Source organism: Rhodamnia argentea, chromosome 5 (assembly GCF_020921035.1).
Source record: "Rhodamnia argentea isolate NSW1041297 chromosome 5, ASM2092103v1, whole genome shotgun sequence".
Classification (NCBI taxonomy): domain Eukaryota; kingdom Viridiplantae; phylum Streptophyta; class Magnoliopsida; order Myrtales; family Myrtaceae; genus Rhodamnia; species Rhodamnia argentea.
The window spans coordinates 5,222,644-5,240,190 of NC_063154.1; the positions used below are offsets into that span (position 1 = coordinate 5,222,644).

The 17,547-nt window shown below is 40.3% G+C and overlaps 3 protein-coding genes and 1 long non-coding RNA gene across 6 annotated transcripts; 1 reads left to right on the plus strand and 3 right to left on the minus strand.

Moving 5' to 3' along the window:
• Positions 1 to 455: 455 nt before the first annotated feature.
• LOC115750981 (alpha-galactosidase-like) lies at positions 456 to 6,534 on the minus strand. 2 transcript variants are annotated; one of them, XM_048278589.1, is made up of 15 exons: positions 6,166 to 6,534; positions 3,805 to 3,863; positions 3,649 to 3,705; positions 3,531 to 3,565; positions 2,932 to 3,035; positions 2,549 to 2,624; positions 2,132 to 2,190; positions 1,988 to 2,053; positions 1,782 to 1,865; positions 1,598 to 1,662; positions 1,419 to 1,501; positions 1,239 to 1,329; positions 1,085 to 1,134; positions 842 to 982; positions 456 to 700 (listed from the first exon to the last, which is right to left on the minus strand). In XM_048278589.1, exons 1-15 carry the CDS (start codon positions 6,519 to 6,521, stop codon positions 614 to 616), a joined length of 1,413 nt encoding a protein of 470 aa, XP_048134546.1. In that variant the 5' UTR covers positions 6,522 to 6,534; the 3' UTR covers positions 456 to 613. The 2 variants fall into 2 exon arrangements, with proteins under 2 accessions (XP_048134546.1, XP_030544484.1); XM_030688624.2 differs by lacking the exon at positions 6,166 to 6,534 and adding an exon at positions 4,072 to 4,462.
• Positions 6,535 to 6,934: 400 nt separating this feature from the next.
• On the plus strand, positions 6,935 to 7,327 carry LOC125314977. The gene is made up of 2 exons (XR_007198323.1): positions 6,935 to 7,069; positions 7,171 to 7,327. It is a non-coding gene; the product is annotated as an uncharacterized LOC125314977 (long non-coding RNA).
• LOC115751074 (transcription elongation factor SPT4 homolog 2) lies at positions 7,202 to 11,074 on the minus strand. 2 transcript variants are annotated; one of them, XM_030688786.2, is made up of 5 exons: positions 10,853 to 11,067; positions 10,572 to 10,663; positions 9,791 to 9,846; positions 9,007 to 9,068; positions 7,202 to 7,642 (listed from the first exon to the last, which is right to left on the minus strand). In XM_030688786.2, exons 1-5 carry the CDS (start codon positions 10,946 to 10,948, stop codon positions 7,592 to 7,594), a joined length of 357 nt encoding a protein of 118 aa, XP_030544646.1. In that variant the 5' UTR covers positions 10,949 to 11,067; the 3' UTR covers positions 7,202 to 7,591. The 2 variants fall into 2 exon arrangements, with proteins under 2 accessions (XP_030544646.1, XP_048134547.1); XM_048278590.1 differs by lacking the exon at positions 7,202 to 7,642 and adding an exon at positions 7,685 to 8,663 and having other exon boundaries at positions 10,853 to 11,074.
• Positions 11,075 to 12,203: 1,129 nt separating this feature from the next.
• LOC115751061 (mitochondrial intermembrane space import and assembly protein 40 homolog) lies at positions 12,204 to 15,218 on the minus strand. Its single transcript, XM_030688766.2, has 4 exons — positions 14,885 to 15,218; positions 13,544 to 13,575; positions 13,349 to 13,474; positions 12,204 to 12,661 (listed from the first exon to the last, which is right to left on the minus strand). The coding sequence occupies exons 1-4, from the start codon at positions 15,003 to 15,005 to the stop codon at positions 12,473 to 12,475; spliced, it is 468 nt and encodes a 155-aa protein (XP_030544626.1). The 5' UTR covers positions 15,006 to 15,218; the 3' UTR covers positions 12,204 to 12,472.
• Positions 15,219 to 17,547: the final 2,329 nt, after the last annotated feature.

Below are 17,547 nucleotides of genomic sequence, written 5' to 3' on the forward strand. Positions count from 1 at the left end.
TCTTATTGCCAAACCACTCCTACCTTCTTGTTTGCCATAGGAAATTTGCTAGCCTTGACAGACTGAAGAAATTGGGGCTGTTTGCCCTCGATTTCGAGTTTGTATTGGGTTCTGTCTAATATAAGAGTAGTTGTAACTATGCTGTTATGAAGTACTTTGCGGAAACACTACAGGATGCGTATAATCTTTAGATTTATATGATGATCTAAAGCTAGTATTTATTGCTTTTATTGTGTTGGCAGGATCATTTTGCTGGTCAAAGAGATCTCCAGAGAGGTTACAAGTTTTGTAAGGGATTGGTAGAAGTTCCCTTAAACAGGTTAACAGAAAATTCTTGTGTTCCTAGCTTTCTAACTTGTAACAATACCTGGGACTTCGCAGGCTTACGCTTCTTGATTACAGTTTGGTTGCTAGGAACAGTTAATGTGGCTCTCTTGATCTTATTTTGACCGTGCGTGAAGTTAAGGTAAAGATAGATGTCAGATTTTGTCCAGATAGAGGTACAAGTCATGTTTCTGCATATGTGGAAACACTTATCATCTTCTTTATTGCATCATATTGACGGATGTCTAGAGGAGTCGTTGCACACTCGTAGTTCCGGACGAACGGCGTGCTAATGTGGCGTCAGGACGTACATCTTACAGGCATGAGAATCAAGCGTTGCATCCAGTTGATTTTGGACCGAGGTTGTCGTCGAATGCTGAAAAATGTCAAGCCATCTTCCACGTTAAACTGGGTAATTTGCGGCTTTAAGTATGTAAGAGACAGATTCTGATCCTATTCACAGCATATCGTGTCTGAGTAGAAGCTTTAGGAAAAATGGAAATTCTTGCACACATACCTCCCATAAGTCACGAGCATCGAAGATCACGGAAGAATTTAGACCAATGTCGCTCCATTCGGCAGTCACATTAGCAGTAGAAAGCCCTCTATTCATAAGGACTACAGCCACTCTGTTGCCGCTCAGCGGACCCGACCAAACCTACATATTGACATGAAGAAAGAGAGGACTAGTGAGCATATCATAACACGAAAATCTCGTACACACTCCTTGCAAAGTAGTGCCTTGTCTCGGCAGATTCACCTCTAAATCTCCAGTTTTCTTCACCTTCTTGCCTTGAATTCCAAGCTCATCTGCCACAAGCACTCAATGAAAACAGGGATCATGAGTTTTTACTGTCCTTTTGCCTTTCCATTGACCATAAGATTATCATGAGATTTGACTATTATCTCCAGACCTTGATTAACAGCAATGACCTCCTTGTTGCTTACCAGCTCGAACGTGTCATTGTCCATGGACCTAATATCGCAACCTAAGATAAGCGGAGCCTGTAAAGTGATGAACTGTAAGGAAACGTAAATCTCGAAGGGAAACATGATAAGAGTCTACATGATTCTTCTATAGGATGAACATTTACCTTTGCTAAAGACCAAAGGCTGAAGTGACATCGGTAATCTTCTGTACTCATATTTCCATTACCAACTTCAAGCATGTCAGGATCTGAAAACCACAGGACAGTTGCCAGAGCTTAGGATATCCATTGAACAAATCGAGTTTCAAATCCTAATTGCATTTGAAAAGATCGATCATTTTAACCGTTCCATCCTCCTGGTCCAGCATACGATGCCCAAGCATCATTTTGATCAGCCTTCGATATCATACTGCGACAGAAAAGAATCGATTTTCCCATTTTCAGCAACAAAAGTAAATTTTTCTCGTTCATCTGATTATCGAAACCGAGAATTCATTTCCACCAATTAGTTGATCTGGTTCATGCTACCTTCCCCAGTTATCCTTTATGTCTCCAGTAGTTCTCCAACTATTTCCTACGCTCCCCGCCCAAGTTGCAGGATAGGCTTGGCCCCTACAGAGACCACATGAACCATTTTGTGACTTCATATTGACTATAATTGTTCAGTGTCTGAACACTGTCACAGATGATGTGTACGCCAAAAGCAATTACCGAGGTTCGATGTGGTCACATACCATTCGCACAGAGAAAAGAAGATTGGCCTTCCAGTGGCCAGAAGGGCTTTGCTCATCTTTGTGTATCTGCCGATCAGTCGCTGAAAGCGTTCACTCACAAGTCATAGTCGATTACCTTCCACAATCAAATCATATCTGCTTTACCTTTCTTGAGGGCTAGTCCCATTGTTGTGACAGTTATCATACTTCAAGTAATCAATCCCCTGCAGCAATTAAGCCAAGAGGTCGAATTAATTGGGGAGACTATGCGTATGTGGCACTAGAAGATTTGAGACTAGAGATTATTTCAGAATAGACCCAATTGGCAAGCTTACTATTTTCCTGGAGGTTCAGTCTAGTAATTTTCAGGTAATTTATTGTCTTAGTATTTTTCTGGAAAGTACCGAGACAATAAATTCAAGATTTGAGAAGAACTGAAGTCCATTTGCAATAACAGCATAGTCTAGAACATCTGATGTCAAATCAAAATTCAATGGTTATTGGATGCTTTTGGGAGAAATTTTCCTTATGGAGTGCTACTTCTAGTGCATCTATGCAGAAATTTGTGCAGACAATACATACCCATGAAGCAAAAGTGTTGGCATCTTGTTCCTCATAGCCGAGTGACCCTGGCATTGTCCTTGCACATGTCAATGTCCTGGTCAAGATAAACAAGCTTGTTATGAGGTGGCCTATATGACGAGTAATGTTGGCATCTTCAACAGAGGAATTGTCAAGTTGGAGCTCATTGAAGGTGCCTCAGCGAATCTGGTGGCTCACTTTAAGGCAAAACATGCGATCCGCAAAAATGGGACATTAGCTTATTTTTGCTCGTTTAAAAAGAAACTAGTGAGCATTCACTTGAACATTCCTGAATTTGTTCATGGTGCCAAGACTGCTGCAATAATTAGGATAAATTCATCTGGAAGATATGTGACTTAAAAGGATCCACAAGATGTCCGTACCCGGCATCTCCATATATTCCAATCTTGAGACCCTTGCTATGGATGTAGCCGGCTAGTGCCTTCATACCTGAGGGAAAGATAGTAGCATTTGGAACTAAATTCCCCTGCACAAATATTTTGAATCATGCGATCAACACACGGTTTGCAAGCTTGCTGATAAGCACCTGCATCATGCAGGGCTCTGGCAGCCAAACAATGACTTGGTAAAACTAATTTGCACCAGACCAATACAATCCTCAAGAACAATCGACCACGAGTTTCAGTCTGATGACATCACTGAGAAGGACGTCAAAAGTGAAGCAAATATCTGTTGTGCTAGCTCTGCAAGTATCACGAGTGTGAAAACCAAGTACTTGCTGGTGCAAGAAAACATTGCTCATTACAAGAAATACAACTTATTTGACATCCTGATAGATTAGTCATTCCGGATTCACAAGCAAATGTGCTGAAAGAATCAGAATCCAAACAATTTAATGTCCTAACTTCCTGATTAAGAAAGAATCAGCACTTAATGACTAAGAGGTCAAACATATGGCGAGATCCACCAAAAGCGACCGCAGGCACGAATATAATGACTCTCATGTGTAGAGATTTTGTACCTGAGAATCTCTGTTCAGTTCGGCCCAACAATCATCTGATCAAAAGCTAGAGTCAGGCAAAATAGAGAATTTTACCAGTTCTTCAGTACATAGTAAAACCAAAAGGAAAAGCCGCTACCAAGATTAATGTACTCGTATCCCAGAGCTGCCAACCCTGTGGAAACCATTGCATTGGCTGCGAGAGTGAAGGAAATGTGAGAATCGATGAATAAAGAGCTGGAAGGAGATAATTGGCCTGGAGATCACTGTAGGCTCCCGCGTGATGCCTTACTACCTGTCTGGCCAATGAGCTTCTCATTGAGCTTGCCAGGGAAGTGATTATAATTGTTCCATCTGCATGGGACGATATCCAAACGTTCCTTTTTGCTTAGATCTTGAAAAGGCGGCATATGAAGGTTTGAAGTTGGTATAATGAACTCATAAACATGTCAAAGAAACTCCTGTCTCCTCTTGCAATGTTTTCAAAAGATGCTAATGGATTGTTGTCATACTGTTATCCAATAAAGATTATTCATAAATTGCAGTGGCAAAGTATGCCTACCCCATCTGCGGAGTCCGACCCAACCCATTATCTAACAGATCTCTTCTTGGTCTGGATTTGCCAAGCTTCCTGTTCTGATTGATACCGCTTGCTGCACCTGCTGATACGGCCACCAAAACAAGCAAGAACAAGGGAAGAGAAAGCGACGAGTGATCCATGAGAAGCTTGTGTAATTCCTTTTCTGCAGGAAACCTCTATAAATAGGTGCATACGAATTTCACAAGGCAAGATAAAGTTAGGCCCTTTGACCTATGTGACGATGTATTTCCCGAGGAAAGCAACAAGAACATTGCAATCTAGGAACGATCAGTGAACTACGGGATGTTTGTTATTATTGTAACTTACTGGACGTGCCCCAATGAAATCTTTTGGTCGGAAGAGATGACTCACTCTAACAGCGGAGCTGTCGGATAGTATGTTGTCGCATTTTAGTCATGGTTGTATATGTCAGCTTCGGATTTCTTGGTTCTTACATACATGTTTAATTCATTTGTGAAAACGAGAATTTGCCCTTATACACAAGTCAGAACAGACAATTAGCCCTAAAACAAGCAGAATTCGACTCATACGCGCAATGGTCTATCTGAGGGACATGACAGCTTTGGCATTTCCCATTGAGAAGGCAGTCAAATGCCGCTTTCTACCGAACCACCTGAAGCCCAGTCCGAACTATCCCTTAAAAGGGCACATCCTCAAAAGGCTTTCCCCAGATTAATGATAGAAGAAACAGGACTCATATCATATTTAACAATTAGAGGTTACATAGACAAAAGCATAGTTTTTGACCGCCAGAAGTGCGAGGTTGCTCCGATACAGCCAGAGAATATATGTAAATGGCCGGCCGAAGATTCTAAATAGCATACGATTATGTGGAAGCTTCCAGACATGAACTAATGTCTGCCAACAGAATCTTTTGTTGTCCATTCTAATGTTCCAGGAGGAATATCTTGCCGCCCATGAAACAAGAAGATCAATACAGAAAAGAAAGCCAGCTTAGCAGTATTTGTTGGCTAGCAAATGGAATGTAATTCATTTTTTCTGAATACAACTGCATTCTCAATCAAGACAATCTGCATGCTCACAACAATTTCTTCAATAGAACTAAACTGATTAAGTACATCGCAATATCTTTGCATGTATATTCATCGAGGCTAACACTGCGGTGTGAGGACGAAGTGAACTCGCACAAATGCAAAAGATTCATGACTCAATTGACAACAAAGAGGGTTTATGACTGAATTGGTATAATTGCAATAGATTTAATACTATTTTGATAATTTTCCCGGAGAAAATGAACCCATAATATTCAATTGGTGGTGAGTCGCTATATAATAAGCTGATTTAATGTATTTGATAGACTAATTTTTTGTTGGTCCGGACAAATTGGAAAAATCATAAGAAGAAATCACCCCGTGATTCTATAGTTAAATAATACGCCTAACTCACCTAAATTAATCGCGCATCCCTTGGTGATTACTGATTTCCTTGAATTATACAACCGAAATAATGGGGGAACTTTTTTTAAAAAAGTGATGAATTTTGCATCATTTCATTTTACATGCTCAAAGGACCCCCCCCCACTTTTTAAGAAGTGTGGGAGAGATTCAAATTGAAGATGAAAAAGATTAAAAAAAAAAAAAGATTCACTAATATTCGATGTCAATTTGGATGTAGATTCAAAGAAAAAGAAGTAAATATGCTCGATTTTCGAAGCAGACCGCCATGATCCACTGGATGAGATTCGCGATACTTTTTTGATGATGAGCTTTACGACTGAACCGTTCATACAAAGTGATAGAAACTCTTCAAGAGCTTAACTATATGTTACGAGTTTAACTATAACATAAGGTTTGTTTAATATAAGCAAACGTTCAAAGGCGAAGAAGGTTCACCGAGCAATAGTAATTTAGTAGATAATTACAACTTACAAGTACGTACAATAACAGCTCGTGCAGAATCAGAGATTTGTCCAAGTGACGAAAAGCAAGAAAATAGAACAGGAAATTTTTTTTTTTTTCTGATAAGACAATTCGATGAAGCAGTCATAGACTCATATGGAGTGTATAGTGCGATGAAGAAACAGTAAAACATTACCCCATGGGTGGAGTTAGACCGAGGCCGTTATCTAGAAGACGTCTTCTGTATGAACCAAGCGACGGTCCGATGCCGTCAACGTGCCTCACCGATCGAGCACCAGTCTCACAACGAGCACCAACCGTAAGAAGCGACAACATGGAGATCGCCATAAAATTGCAAAGAAGCCTATTTGTAGTTGAAGAAATGGCCATGGTTGTTGCCTTTCTAATTTTTTTCTTCTTTTTTCTATATTTTCTTCTCCTTCTTTGAAATAACGTGAGTGTGCAAGCACAGATATATATACAGGAGAGGAGGAGGAGGAGGCTGGCCATGAGTGTGGAGGACCGTGGGGACGGGAAGTTCTGGCACTTCATGCTGCCAATAGCTTCTGATTACACGCTTGTGGTTTCTTCTCCAATACACATCAAAGAGTGCTTTTTTCCATGCGATGTGTTAAGGGGGTGTGCCCACCGGGACTCTTTCGACTTTTATCTTCACATTGTTCCTGAAAAAATGGTAATGGTTATGGAATCCCGAATTAATTAACCCCGAGTCCCCACCTTAAGCATACGAGTGAGATGGCATATCGTCGACCTTGGTCGACGAGATTCAATTGGATCCATAGGTAGTCATGGCTTTTCTCCTGATTACGCGAACAAGGTGGAGGCATGGATAAAGCCCTCTCCTCAAAAGCCAGAGGATATGGAGGAACGAGTCCACATTAATGGCGAGAAACCTTCACTTTTGTCTGGAGCGATTGATTTTGATTCACGCATCGGTTTGAGCTTGTGGAGGAAGCCTTCGTCTCTCTTGCTTTTCGAACAGTCCTTTGTTTGCTGCTTTGATTTCCGGTAAAGCTTTTGCCGCCCCGCCGCTCCCAATTTTTCCCTGATTTCTACATCGAGATCAAAAAGCTGTGGGCGTAGTGGACCATTTCGCGCAGGAGATTGTGGGCAAATCCTGGGTTCACTTGCAGAGAACTGCGATCTGCTGAAAGAACCCATACACACGCAAACTTCCTAGCTCTATGGTTCTGAATCAGAGCTCAGACCAATATAAGAAGTACCTTTCTGATCATTTTCATTCAGGAACATATACTTACATTAGAGCCTATGCTAAGCTAGCCGCCATAGCTTTCGAGAGATCATCGCTCATTGAACCCGTAGACGATGCATCTGAACACGACGGCCCAATCTATCCCCTTACAAAATAAAATACAATTGCACCTGGCTCTAGAGGACAAAAGAAAGCATAACACCTACGAATGCTTTCCAAAGTTCATGCTTGCATTTTCAGAATCTTTTGACCATACACTTCATCGATCATTTTCGAAAGGATCGATTACCCTGAAGATCGAGGACATGGAACACTTCCTATACTACATCTGGTAAGTACTGATCCTACAAGTGTGGCAGATATCCAAACATAACCCTCAACTGAAAAATCATACGCGTTTTGGAGGCACATACTGCACACGTTCGTCTTCACATAAGTTCTGCAAGGAGTCAGCAAAAGATTATACGACTGTTATCAATGTGCACAAAGCAAGGGTTCTGAAGACCCTAAATACAAAATTAGAAAGTGCAAGAACAATTTTAACACAAGTGAATCATCTGACCATGAGTTATAGAAGAGAGACAGCAGGAAATGATGAGAATGCTTTTTCACAGCCGAACAAAGAATTAAACCAACACAACACCAAGAAAAGCAAATGGAATTGTCCTCACCAAGCCCTAGGTCTTGACTTACTTTGCTTGAAATTGATACATATCAAAGGACAAGCTCAAGATGGGTGGATTCAGCACACCAGACATCAGTAATATACAAGATACTAACGGGAGGTGAGATTCTTTTCGTCTTTAAATAGCCTCATCAGTCTCAAATAACAATTGGAATTAAATTGGACCCCATTCAAATCCTATGATAATCTGATCAGTATGTCATTCCACTGCAAATAATTAGGTGACCCTGATCATCAAATTCATGTTGCATCCGCCTGGCCGTTTAACAAAATTTATATCTTCACAACCACTTACAACTTAATATAAGTGCCGAATGTTTACTCAGCACAGTGAAGTGCAGCTGAGGATATCTTTTACTCCTCTATTTGTCCTCATCCACAATCCTGACATGTGGATACTTGAAGTGATTAAGACGAGATAGTCAGCTCAAAACCAGAAGACAGCGATCATGCCCATCCAAGGGTTGATGGGTCTCAAAAAGGCCTTAATACGAGGAGAACAAAGAACTGGGCATGCCTACAATTTATTAGTGATCGAAGCTTATAACAGCTTCTAATTGAAGATATGATGGCATTTATATATGTAGTATTTTATTCAACGGCTTGGTATGGGCAGTGAGCATCATATTGAATAATTATTCGACAGGCACTCAATCTGAAGGGTAAGTGGTGTAAGGATGCTTCACTCTCAGAATCAGACAAAGAATGAAGAAGATTTGATGGTGATATCCCACTACAGCTTCTCTAAGGATTTGCAGCGTTTCTGCATCTTAACCTACAAATCAATTGTCCTTGACATCGGAGAAGTGTGACATTCTCGGTAATATTATTTATGGGGAGCAACAGAAACTCTATTTCATGTAAATTCAGCAATTGGCTTTCAACGACCATACATGCAAAGGAAAACTTATCCTGAGCGAAGATGTCCTAGCTAAAATGCCCAATTTGATAATTGTCTGCATAAAGCGATTTACCTCTCGCCGTAGCTTCTATATGGCACAGTTTCACAAATTAAGCACCCTCAAATTTAACCGAAAATGCCAAATGGAGCACATTCAACATAATTTTTTTCACATAAAAGAAGATTTCAACAATTCACGTCCCAATGAAATACAGACCTGCAGGTCCTCAGGTAGTGCTTCTGAGACTGCAAGTGTGTAGACACCAGGAACAAATTTTCCTACAAAGACATAGAATATAAGACTTGGAATTCAAGAGAATTTCAGCAAAGAGGCAATCACCAAATTGCAGAATCTTTACACTGGCAAATATATTGAGAAGGAAAAAACAACAATATTCTACGAAACTATAAAGAAAGAAAATCAACCTCACAAATTCTCAAAATACATCATTCCTAAAGTTCATAGCAACTATTATAGCAGGACTCATTGTGCATATGAACTTTTCACCTCCACAGAGTTGAAATGCATAAGATCTCAAAGCCTCTTCCCAGAAATGAAGTGATCATCTTTTAAGCACAAAGGCCAGAAATCAGAGCTTGTAATTCATGCCTCACAATACACATTTTACACACCTATGCCCAAGAAGAAAACAAATTTCAGTACCAGGTACTAGATTAGTTCTACCAGATGATCCCAGTTCCCAGTGCAATATCACAAAAATCTTCTCCAGCACTAGTAGAACAGTTGCATCACCACAATTAGAGGCGATTCATCATGTCCATACCAAATTATAGCGGTAATATGTAAGAGCCAACCAATTTATTTGACATAACTTTTATTTGACAGTCTTGTGCACAATCCTCCATATAACTTCCAGTAAGAGTACATAAGAAAACAAAACAAAGGTGCAGGAACATGCATAAAATATACAGGTGCACCACTCTGTATACTATCAGAACAAACTTACTTGGAGCATCTGTTAGTACAAAATAAAACATACCAATTCTTAGCCACCGAGCAGCCCAGCTCCTGCTAGGATCCATGACAGAGATTATCCTGTGAGGATGAATTCCAAGGTATTGACATCGGTTTTAGCAGGGAGATGGAAGCGGAGGTGCATTAGCGAAAACCTCATTAACCTCTTTTAAAGTTGAGTGACGTTTGAAGCCAGATTATGGAATGAAAGGTTACTCCTTAACCAAAAGGAAGCTAGAACTACTCTTTTTTTCCTCCTTGTAACGCTGGACTAAACAACGGGTTAATCGCCCCCTATACCAGACAAAACCCGTCCCTGACCAACTGAGCTACCTTTTTCTTCTTTTAACGCTGGACAAAACAAAGGGTTTAATCGCCCCCTCTACCATACAAAACCCATCCCTGACCAACTGAGCTACCCGACTCATTGCTCCTAAGCAGAAGCCGGCCCATTTCTTTCCTCCGCTCTTTCAGAGAAATGAGGAACCGCATTCATCAGTAGTGTGAACAAGTCAAGCTGCATAACCACCCAGGCCATCCTTTTCTATTCAACATCAACAGTATACGCAAGAGGGTCACAATTCCTACAATAGCCTCTAGGTCAGTTCTTGCTCTACGAAACCTAAGCAACAAACAAAACTATGGAAAGGACGCACTGTTCGGCAAGTGAAACATCACTCTTAGGTCCAAATTCTGGAGAAGAAGATTCCACCAACCTTAGCAAACAGACCAAGTAACGAAAACCTCAAACTAAGCAAGGATGGTAAGTTTCTGCGATGTGCAATGACGAGCCAACAAAAACGTACCCGTTGAAATTGGGAGTGGTGCACTCGACGATGCGCTCGTGGTCTTCGTCCATCTTGAAGAAGGGGCAGTTCTCGCAGCCCGAGTCTCTGAACTGCAAAGCGGGCGGCGATTACAGTCGGACAAAAAAAAAGGACCTCAGAACTCCAGAACGCCAAAAGAAGGCGACGATCGCAGATATAATGAACGAAGAAAAGATCACGCCGAACCCTCGAGAAAAGAATCGTCACGCAGAACCGCGAAATCGGTAGAAAAGCAGGGGAGAGAGAGATGGAGAGAGGACCTGATCGTAGGTCTTGACGAGACGGCAACGAAGGCAGGCTCTGAGCTCGTGGCCGAAGCTCGTCGGGATCTGAGCGGGTGGCGCGGCGCTCCCCATTCCTCCCTGGAGCTGTCGAAATTGAAATTTCTGGAGGAGGCGGCAGCGGCGGAGGTGGATGATTTCTGGAGCGGGGCTCGGGTTCAGAGTGGATTGCCGTACCCGTAACCCGCCGCCGGGAATAGGTCACGTGAGAGACACGTGCATAATTAGCTTCCAAATATTTCCTTTTTCCCATCTAAGTTAATTGCTCAAGACCTCTCTAAACCATCACACCTTGCACAATAACCCCAAAACTATCACAAAGTGACGAATTTACTCTCCTGAACTTTAGCACTGCAAAAGACTTTATTAGCATAACAATTTTTGGATGATTGCGAGAATAATAGTACATTATAAGCCACAAATTCAAAAAAGCATGGACCCCACAATGATTTTATTTAATTTTATTCATTTTTGGGGCTCAAAAACCGACTGTTATATAATCAATTCCAGCTGGAAACTCTAAAAAATTATATGTTATACCCGCAACTTCCACCCATATTACAATGGTTAATTTTTAGTTTGCGCAATGGACAAATTTATACTTTGTGACCGAAATGACATCAATTACACATCATAACTGATACTTTCTTGCCCCAAATTTTCTTGATAGCATGATTTTAGTGTGACATCCATAACTTTGTATAGCTCAGTTAGGCGTATTTTTTTAATGAAGATACTGTTGTGTTTAGCAAGCTTTCCACTACAAGCTGCGTGGCCATAGCAGAGCAACCATCCTCGGAGGTTGTCGTCCGCTGGCTACAATAATCATAGCCGTTGAATACTGAGTACACGGTGGTCGTGTCGAGAGCACGCCCTGCGACGTTGAGGACGCGAAGGAGCCAAATTGCAAGAATCGTGATTCCCCGAAAAACAGCAATGTATGGTTCTCTCTTTCGTTTGAACTCTGCTGGTTCGACATCTGCTTAGATTTGCTACACATAGTGATGGTGTTCAGGTACGTTTGGTCCTAGTTTCTATCAATGTATGAACTAGACTACAAAATCTATTTTGGAACAGAGCTCCTAGTAGTTTTCACTTGCCAGTGACATCCCCAGGGAATGACTTTTTGTCATTGCTATAGTTTATGATGAATTTGACGTTGGGTTTAGACTTTTGTTTAGGGCTCAACATACAGGATCGACCAGACCGGAACCGCTCAGACTGTTTTCTCTTCTTCTTTTTCATACAACAATGTCGGTCTAATGAATGTTAGCAATGATATGACACAGCACTCTAAACTACACATAAGTTCAATTTGCTGCGATCATTATTTAAAACATACTAAGCGACTTTCTGAAATATTTATTAGCAAAAGAACGCAGGCATTCTTTCGCGTATCCAGCAAGGTGGCAATAACTACCCCAATGTTGGATGGAACCAGAGTATTGAAAATGGAAGTGCGAGCGTCAGAGCATTGGCTATTGCAAAGTAATGAATATTCATATGATACCTAAACAAACTGGGATGAAATGACTTAACAATTTTTCTAACTGCTACATGTCCTTGTGCAAGCGAGAGGGGAGGCTAAGGGAAATGGTGTTAAAGCTTGGACTTCGCTTTGTGCGATTCTTTGGACCATGTGGGAGGGATGATTCGGTACTCTTGCTTCAGCTCTTCCTCTTTCTTGACATCGTCATCATCACCTTCTAAAACGTCTTTAGAGAATGCGCCAGGGTTGGCTTTGATACAATTCTGCAGAGCAACAAACGGATTGACACAATCCGAGCCCTTACAAATAGAGCAGGTTTTTCTTTGTTAGCAATGGTTCAAAGTTTTCAGTATGCATTCTAATAGAGAGCTACACTTAACTAAAACTGTTCTTGTTGACAGACTAATAATCAATAACTGAATAACTATAAAGCTTTCTTGCTAACTATTATACTTGTCAAACGACTTAAAATACAAGACCTGACCCGCAACAAACAGATGGACACAATCCGAGCCCTTACAAATAGAGCAGGTTTTTCTTTGTTAGCAATGGTTCAAAGTTTTCGGTATGCATTCTAATAGAGAGCTACACTTAACTAAAACTGTTCTTGTTGACAGACTAATAATCAATAACTGAATAACTATAAAGCTTTCTTGCTAACTATTATACTTGTCAAACGACTTAAAAAACAAGACCTGACCCATAGAGACCAAATCTATTTTCCATGAGTGCCAGGCCACTAAAACTTTAGAAGAAGGTCAAACAAAATACTGAATGTCACGAAGATAGCACGAAGAGAGCAAGAAGTGTACAAGCATTCCTTGTTTTCCTTCCACTTTCAAATCAGAGCAATTATGCCAAGTTTCACTGGAGAGACTACGAGAAAAGAAAGGCAATAGCACTACAGCAGGTAGGATTAACATAGGACTCAGCAGCACAGATTGAACAAGTCATCAACTTTCCATGAACAAGTAAATTATGAATACCTTTTCTTCAGTGGTGCTTTTCAAGAAGCACACAAAAGCTTCAGAAAACTGGTTTCCACATGGGCCACTTCTCAAGTCAGCTATGCATGGACATTCCAAAGCTTTCTGTGCCTTCGCATCTAGAGACTGAAAAAGCAACATCAGATCCCTGGTAATTTATTTGAAAGGAAGAAGTACATGTAAGAGAGAATCGACCTCATTTTCGTCATCAGCATATGCTGCAGCTTCTGAAAAGCAAAACAATGAAGTCTTGAAATAAACCAGTAAAAGAATAGCGCGATTACATTCAATCATAAAAATGCTATTGGTATGACGTATTATGCTATTATAAAGAATTAGCCCCTTCTCACAGAAACACTCTCCTAACTGGCATTCAAATTGCTGAGATGGGGATGTGAGGTGGTGGCTTGCAGGCACGTGCAGAAGCATAATTTACTTTAAGGTATCCCCACGCAAACTAATGTGATCACAGATGTGCCTCAATCAATTTTGCATTTCAAAGACAGAAAATAGTGAAGGTAGTTCCATAAGTAGTTTTCAAAATGGGGGTTCTCATAAACAGTTTTTGCTGGCAAATCGGTTTCTTCATTTATTTACATATAACATTCTCAAGGACCTCTCTTTTATAGCATAATTCTTGAGAACTTGAGAAAAGCCATGAAAGACCAATTGCTATCCGATACAATTATTCTGCCTATCTAGAAAAGCTAAAGCAAAATAAGTTTCACCAATGGAAACTGTTCTTAAATTGATATCTGGCTTACGCAGGGTCAATATTTTTTTAAAATAACTGAAAAGAGTCATCTTTGTCAAAGAAGCTCCAAGAAAACAAAAACCACAAAGTACTACCGTCCGAAACATTTCTGGGAAGACTACCTGCTGTTATAAAATACAAGAGCTGATAAAAAGTACTTGAACAGATAAGCGAATCAATTAAATTGCTCCAGAGCGGCACTGGATGTTCTCCTGGTCATGAAAAGCTTTGGAAGAGTAATTAAAGAACTTCCATGGAGTATGTCTCAATTCTCAACTTTGGTATTCCAAATACATGTGGATACCCAAAAAGAAACGAGTTTCTTGCAGGTCGGATCTTTCATTCATTGCTAAGCAAGTGCACGAGCAACTACTTGTATGTGCTGCATTAAAAGTCCTCCACCGTGATCCTAAACGACAATGAACATGGTTCTCAGTACTCCTCACTAACAGGTTTCAGCTCAAGTTCTCGGTTACCCAAAACCATAGTTCTGCATTTCATTGTCAATGAGAAACTTGTAAGCTAATATGAATCACTGAACCCCAACAAAAACGCCACATACACGAACCCGTCTCATGAAACAGGCGAGTCTAACGCATTTACTCAAGAAATCGACGAACTCACACACCCAATTGCGGTACCAGAATACTTGACATGTTCCATCCACCAAAATTACCGAGCGCAGCAAAGAGTGGGGATGAATCAGAGTGCCGTTTCGAGCTAAAACAGACACTGCCCGTTGACCCCAAGAAAAAGAAAAAGAAAGGGAAGAGAGCAAACACCCGCAATCAGAGAATCCATGGTCGTAGCGGCACCGGCAGATGGAGATGCCGACGGCCCGCCTCGAGATCGATCATCCGAAGCTGCTTCACTCGCTGACACGTCGCTCTGAGCTTGACCCATCTTTCTCCTCGTGCAGAGAAAAAAAAAAATTCGCGGTTATCTCAATCGAAAGAAGAAGAGCGTGAAATGTGATGAACACCTCCGGTCGTTTTCTTCACTGATCGTTGTTTTGTTCAAGAAAACGGTCTCGTATTGGACTCCAGTCAGGAGCAGCGTCGACTGGAAATTTTGTGGCGACGGCGCGATCAACAGGGGAGAGTCGGAGACCGTCCGTTGGTGTCGGCGCACGGCGGCTTTTCATATGCTTATTTTGACAAAGACGAAGTATTACGAAAAGTACCTCTTCACTTCTGCCGAGTATTTCATCCGGCATCTATACTTAAATTTTCTTTTCTTTTCTTTTTTCTTTTTGGCTCTGTTGTCTTTGAAATACTTTTTCTTTTCAAGTCGATCCTCCGTCAATCAGACGTCGAAAGAAAGGGAAATTTTCAAATAAATATTTAAAGTGCGATTAGTTTATCAAATAACTTGTTGGAGTGGAATTTATTTTAAATAAGGATAGTCTTAAAGAATGGCCGGACCTCTTCCGCCGATCAAGGGCATTTTCGTCGTTTATATTTTCTGAACTTCTTTTTTATTTTTATTTTTCATTTTTTCTTTCTTCTGATTTTCCTTTTCTCCTATGGTTGATCTCAGGCGACGGCTGAGCTATTATCGCCAAGCACTCACCGTTTGCAATGAGGAAAAAATAAATAAATGGGAAAATAAAGAATAAAATAAATCAAAAAAGTAAATGACAAAAATGCATTTGACTAAGTGGTGAGGTCAAACCTTTCTTTAAGAATGACATGATCATTTTGAGCCTTTATTTGAAACAAAGTTCATTTTAAACTTTTATTTGAGAAATGAAGGCACTTTAGATCATTATTTAAAATAAAATCCAATTCATGTCCTCATTTAATAAAAGAGAACACTTCATGCCTTATTTGAAAATTTTCCTTAAAGAAAATTTAGATGTCAACGTCTCATAAGCGAGCATTAAGCATAAGGGAGATTGGATGTCGAATCAAACAAACCAAAATACATAAATTCAATTAAAATAAAGTTAAACCTAGTCCAAAAGCAAGTTCGAAGTCTTAAAATTTAGGGTTAATACCATGAAAAGCCCTAAACCGGTACACCCGTGACAAATTTACCCCAAACTATTTTTTTGACCACGAAAAACCCCAAACCGGTATATATGTGACAAATTTACCCCAAACTATTTTTTTTACCACCAAAAACCCTAAACTGGTATATTTGTGACAAATTTACCCTAAACTAATTATTTTGACCACGAAATACCCTAAACCGGTACACATGTGACAAATTCACCCCCTGTTAAATCGTCACTTTGTTTTGGCTTTTGGTCCGCTACGGTATGGGAGGACACAACCCTTGGTGCTCCACCCATCCATGCGCTATGGATGGTGTCATCGTACAAGAAGAGACTGCTGAAGGAAGGAGGTTCACGATTTGACATAAATAGGTAAGCCTTGGGGGCGGCCGGCGGCGAAGATCCCGACCATGGAGACCATGGGGATAACCCGGTAACAATGATACGGAAAGCAAGTCTTCGATCTTACAAAGAAATGCGATGGCTCGAAGACCTCGTCTCTAATGCTTTTGCCTTCCACGAGACCGTACTTGTCGGATCCGAAGATCGCCTATCTCAAATTGATAAACCTGTAACAAATAGAGGGTTAAAACCCCATATTGATATACCCGTCAACTATCACATGTCACTAAATCAACAATTTGATAGTTAAATTTAATGAAAATTAACGGAGGGTAAATTTGTCACATGTGTACCAGTTTAGGATAAATTTGTCACGGGTGTACCGGTTTAGGGTTTTTTGTGGTCAAAAAAATAATTTGGGGTAAATTTGTCACAAGTGTACCGGTTTGGGGTTTTCCATGGTATTAACCCTAAAATTTATTGTAAAAGTGCAATTCGGTCTTAAAACTTACAAAAAAAAATACGATCGAGTCTTAAGACTTGTCAAGTTGATGCAATCAAGTCTTTCTATTAATTCCGTCTAATTTAACTAACGAAAAATATTTATGTGATTTTTTAAATTATTTTCTCTCTCCTTTATAGTACCCATGTGGCTAAAACATGAATTATAATGTTAAAACAAGTTCGTTTTGGTCCAAATATAAATTTTTAATCCATGTATTGCATAAAGAGACTAAACAAATAAACTAAATTAACGAAAAGGGGAAAGGAGAAGGCAGAACATCGAGGGCATACGGGGACTAAGTCATTGCCGCCCCCATCGTCATCGCCAATGGTGGGGATGGTCGGCTAGTGATCGGCAAGGGTCGCTTCCCTCCCCCCAATGCTCGTCACTAGCGAAGATTGGCTACCGTCAAAAGGAAGTACTCTCGAACCAAATCAAAACATAAACAAAAAATGTGTTGTCGCTTTCCTTTAGGAAGTATTCTTGAATTCAATTGAAACTCAAAAGAAAAAAAATGCTTATTCGGTTCGATTTAAAGATTTTAAATGCTTTTTGCTCACCTTTACTCATGATCCATATGTAGCTAAGAAAAACTCCTA

Bases quoted from the DNA above. Each gene is read 5' to 3' on its own strand.
- LOC115751061 (XM_030688766.2), bottom strand. From the start codon at position 15,005: ATGGGTCAAGCTCAGAGCGACGTGTCAGCGAGTGAAGCAGCTTCGGAT. The intron at 13,475-13,543 runs GTCGATTCTCTC...TTGCTTTTTCAG, and splicing joins ATGCTGATGACGAAAATGAG to TCTCTAGATGCGAAGGCACA. The intron at 12,662-13,348 runs GTATTCATAATT...TCTATTTGTAAG, and splicing joins AAAGCACCACTGAAGAAAAG to GGCTCGGATTGTGTCAATCC.
- LOC115750981 (XM_048278589.1), bottom strand. From the start codon at position 6,521: ATGAAGTGCCAGAACTTCCCGTCCCCACGGTCCTCCACACTCATGGCC. The intron at 3,706-3,804 runs GTAGTAAGGCAT...TCACTCTCGCAG, and splicing joins GAAGCTCATTGGCCAGACAG to CCAATGCAATGGTTTCCACA. The intron at 2,191-2,548 runs GTATGTATTGTC...TAATTGCTGCAG, and splicing joins CCAACACTTTTGCTTCATGG to GGGATTGATTACTTGAAGTA.
- LOC115751074 (XM_030688786.2), bottom strand. From the start codon at position 10,948: ATGGGGAGCGCCGCGCCACCCGCTCAGATCCCGACGAGCTTCGGCCAC. The intron at 10,664-10,852 runs GTCCTCTCTCCA...CCCGCTTTGCAG, and splicing joins TCGTCAAGACCTACGATCAG to TTCAGAGACTCGGGCTGCGA. The intron at 9,069-9,790 runs GTATGTTTTATT...ATGTCTTTGTAG, and splicing joins TGCTCGGTGGCTAAGAATTG to GAAAATTTGTTCCTGGTGTC.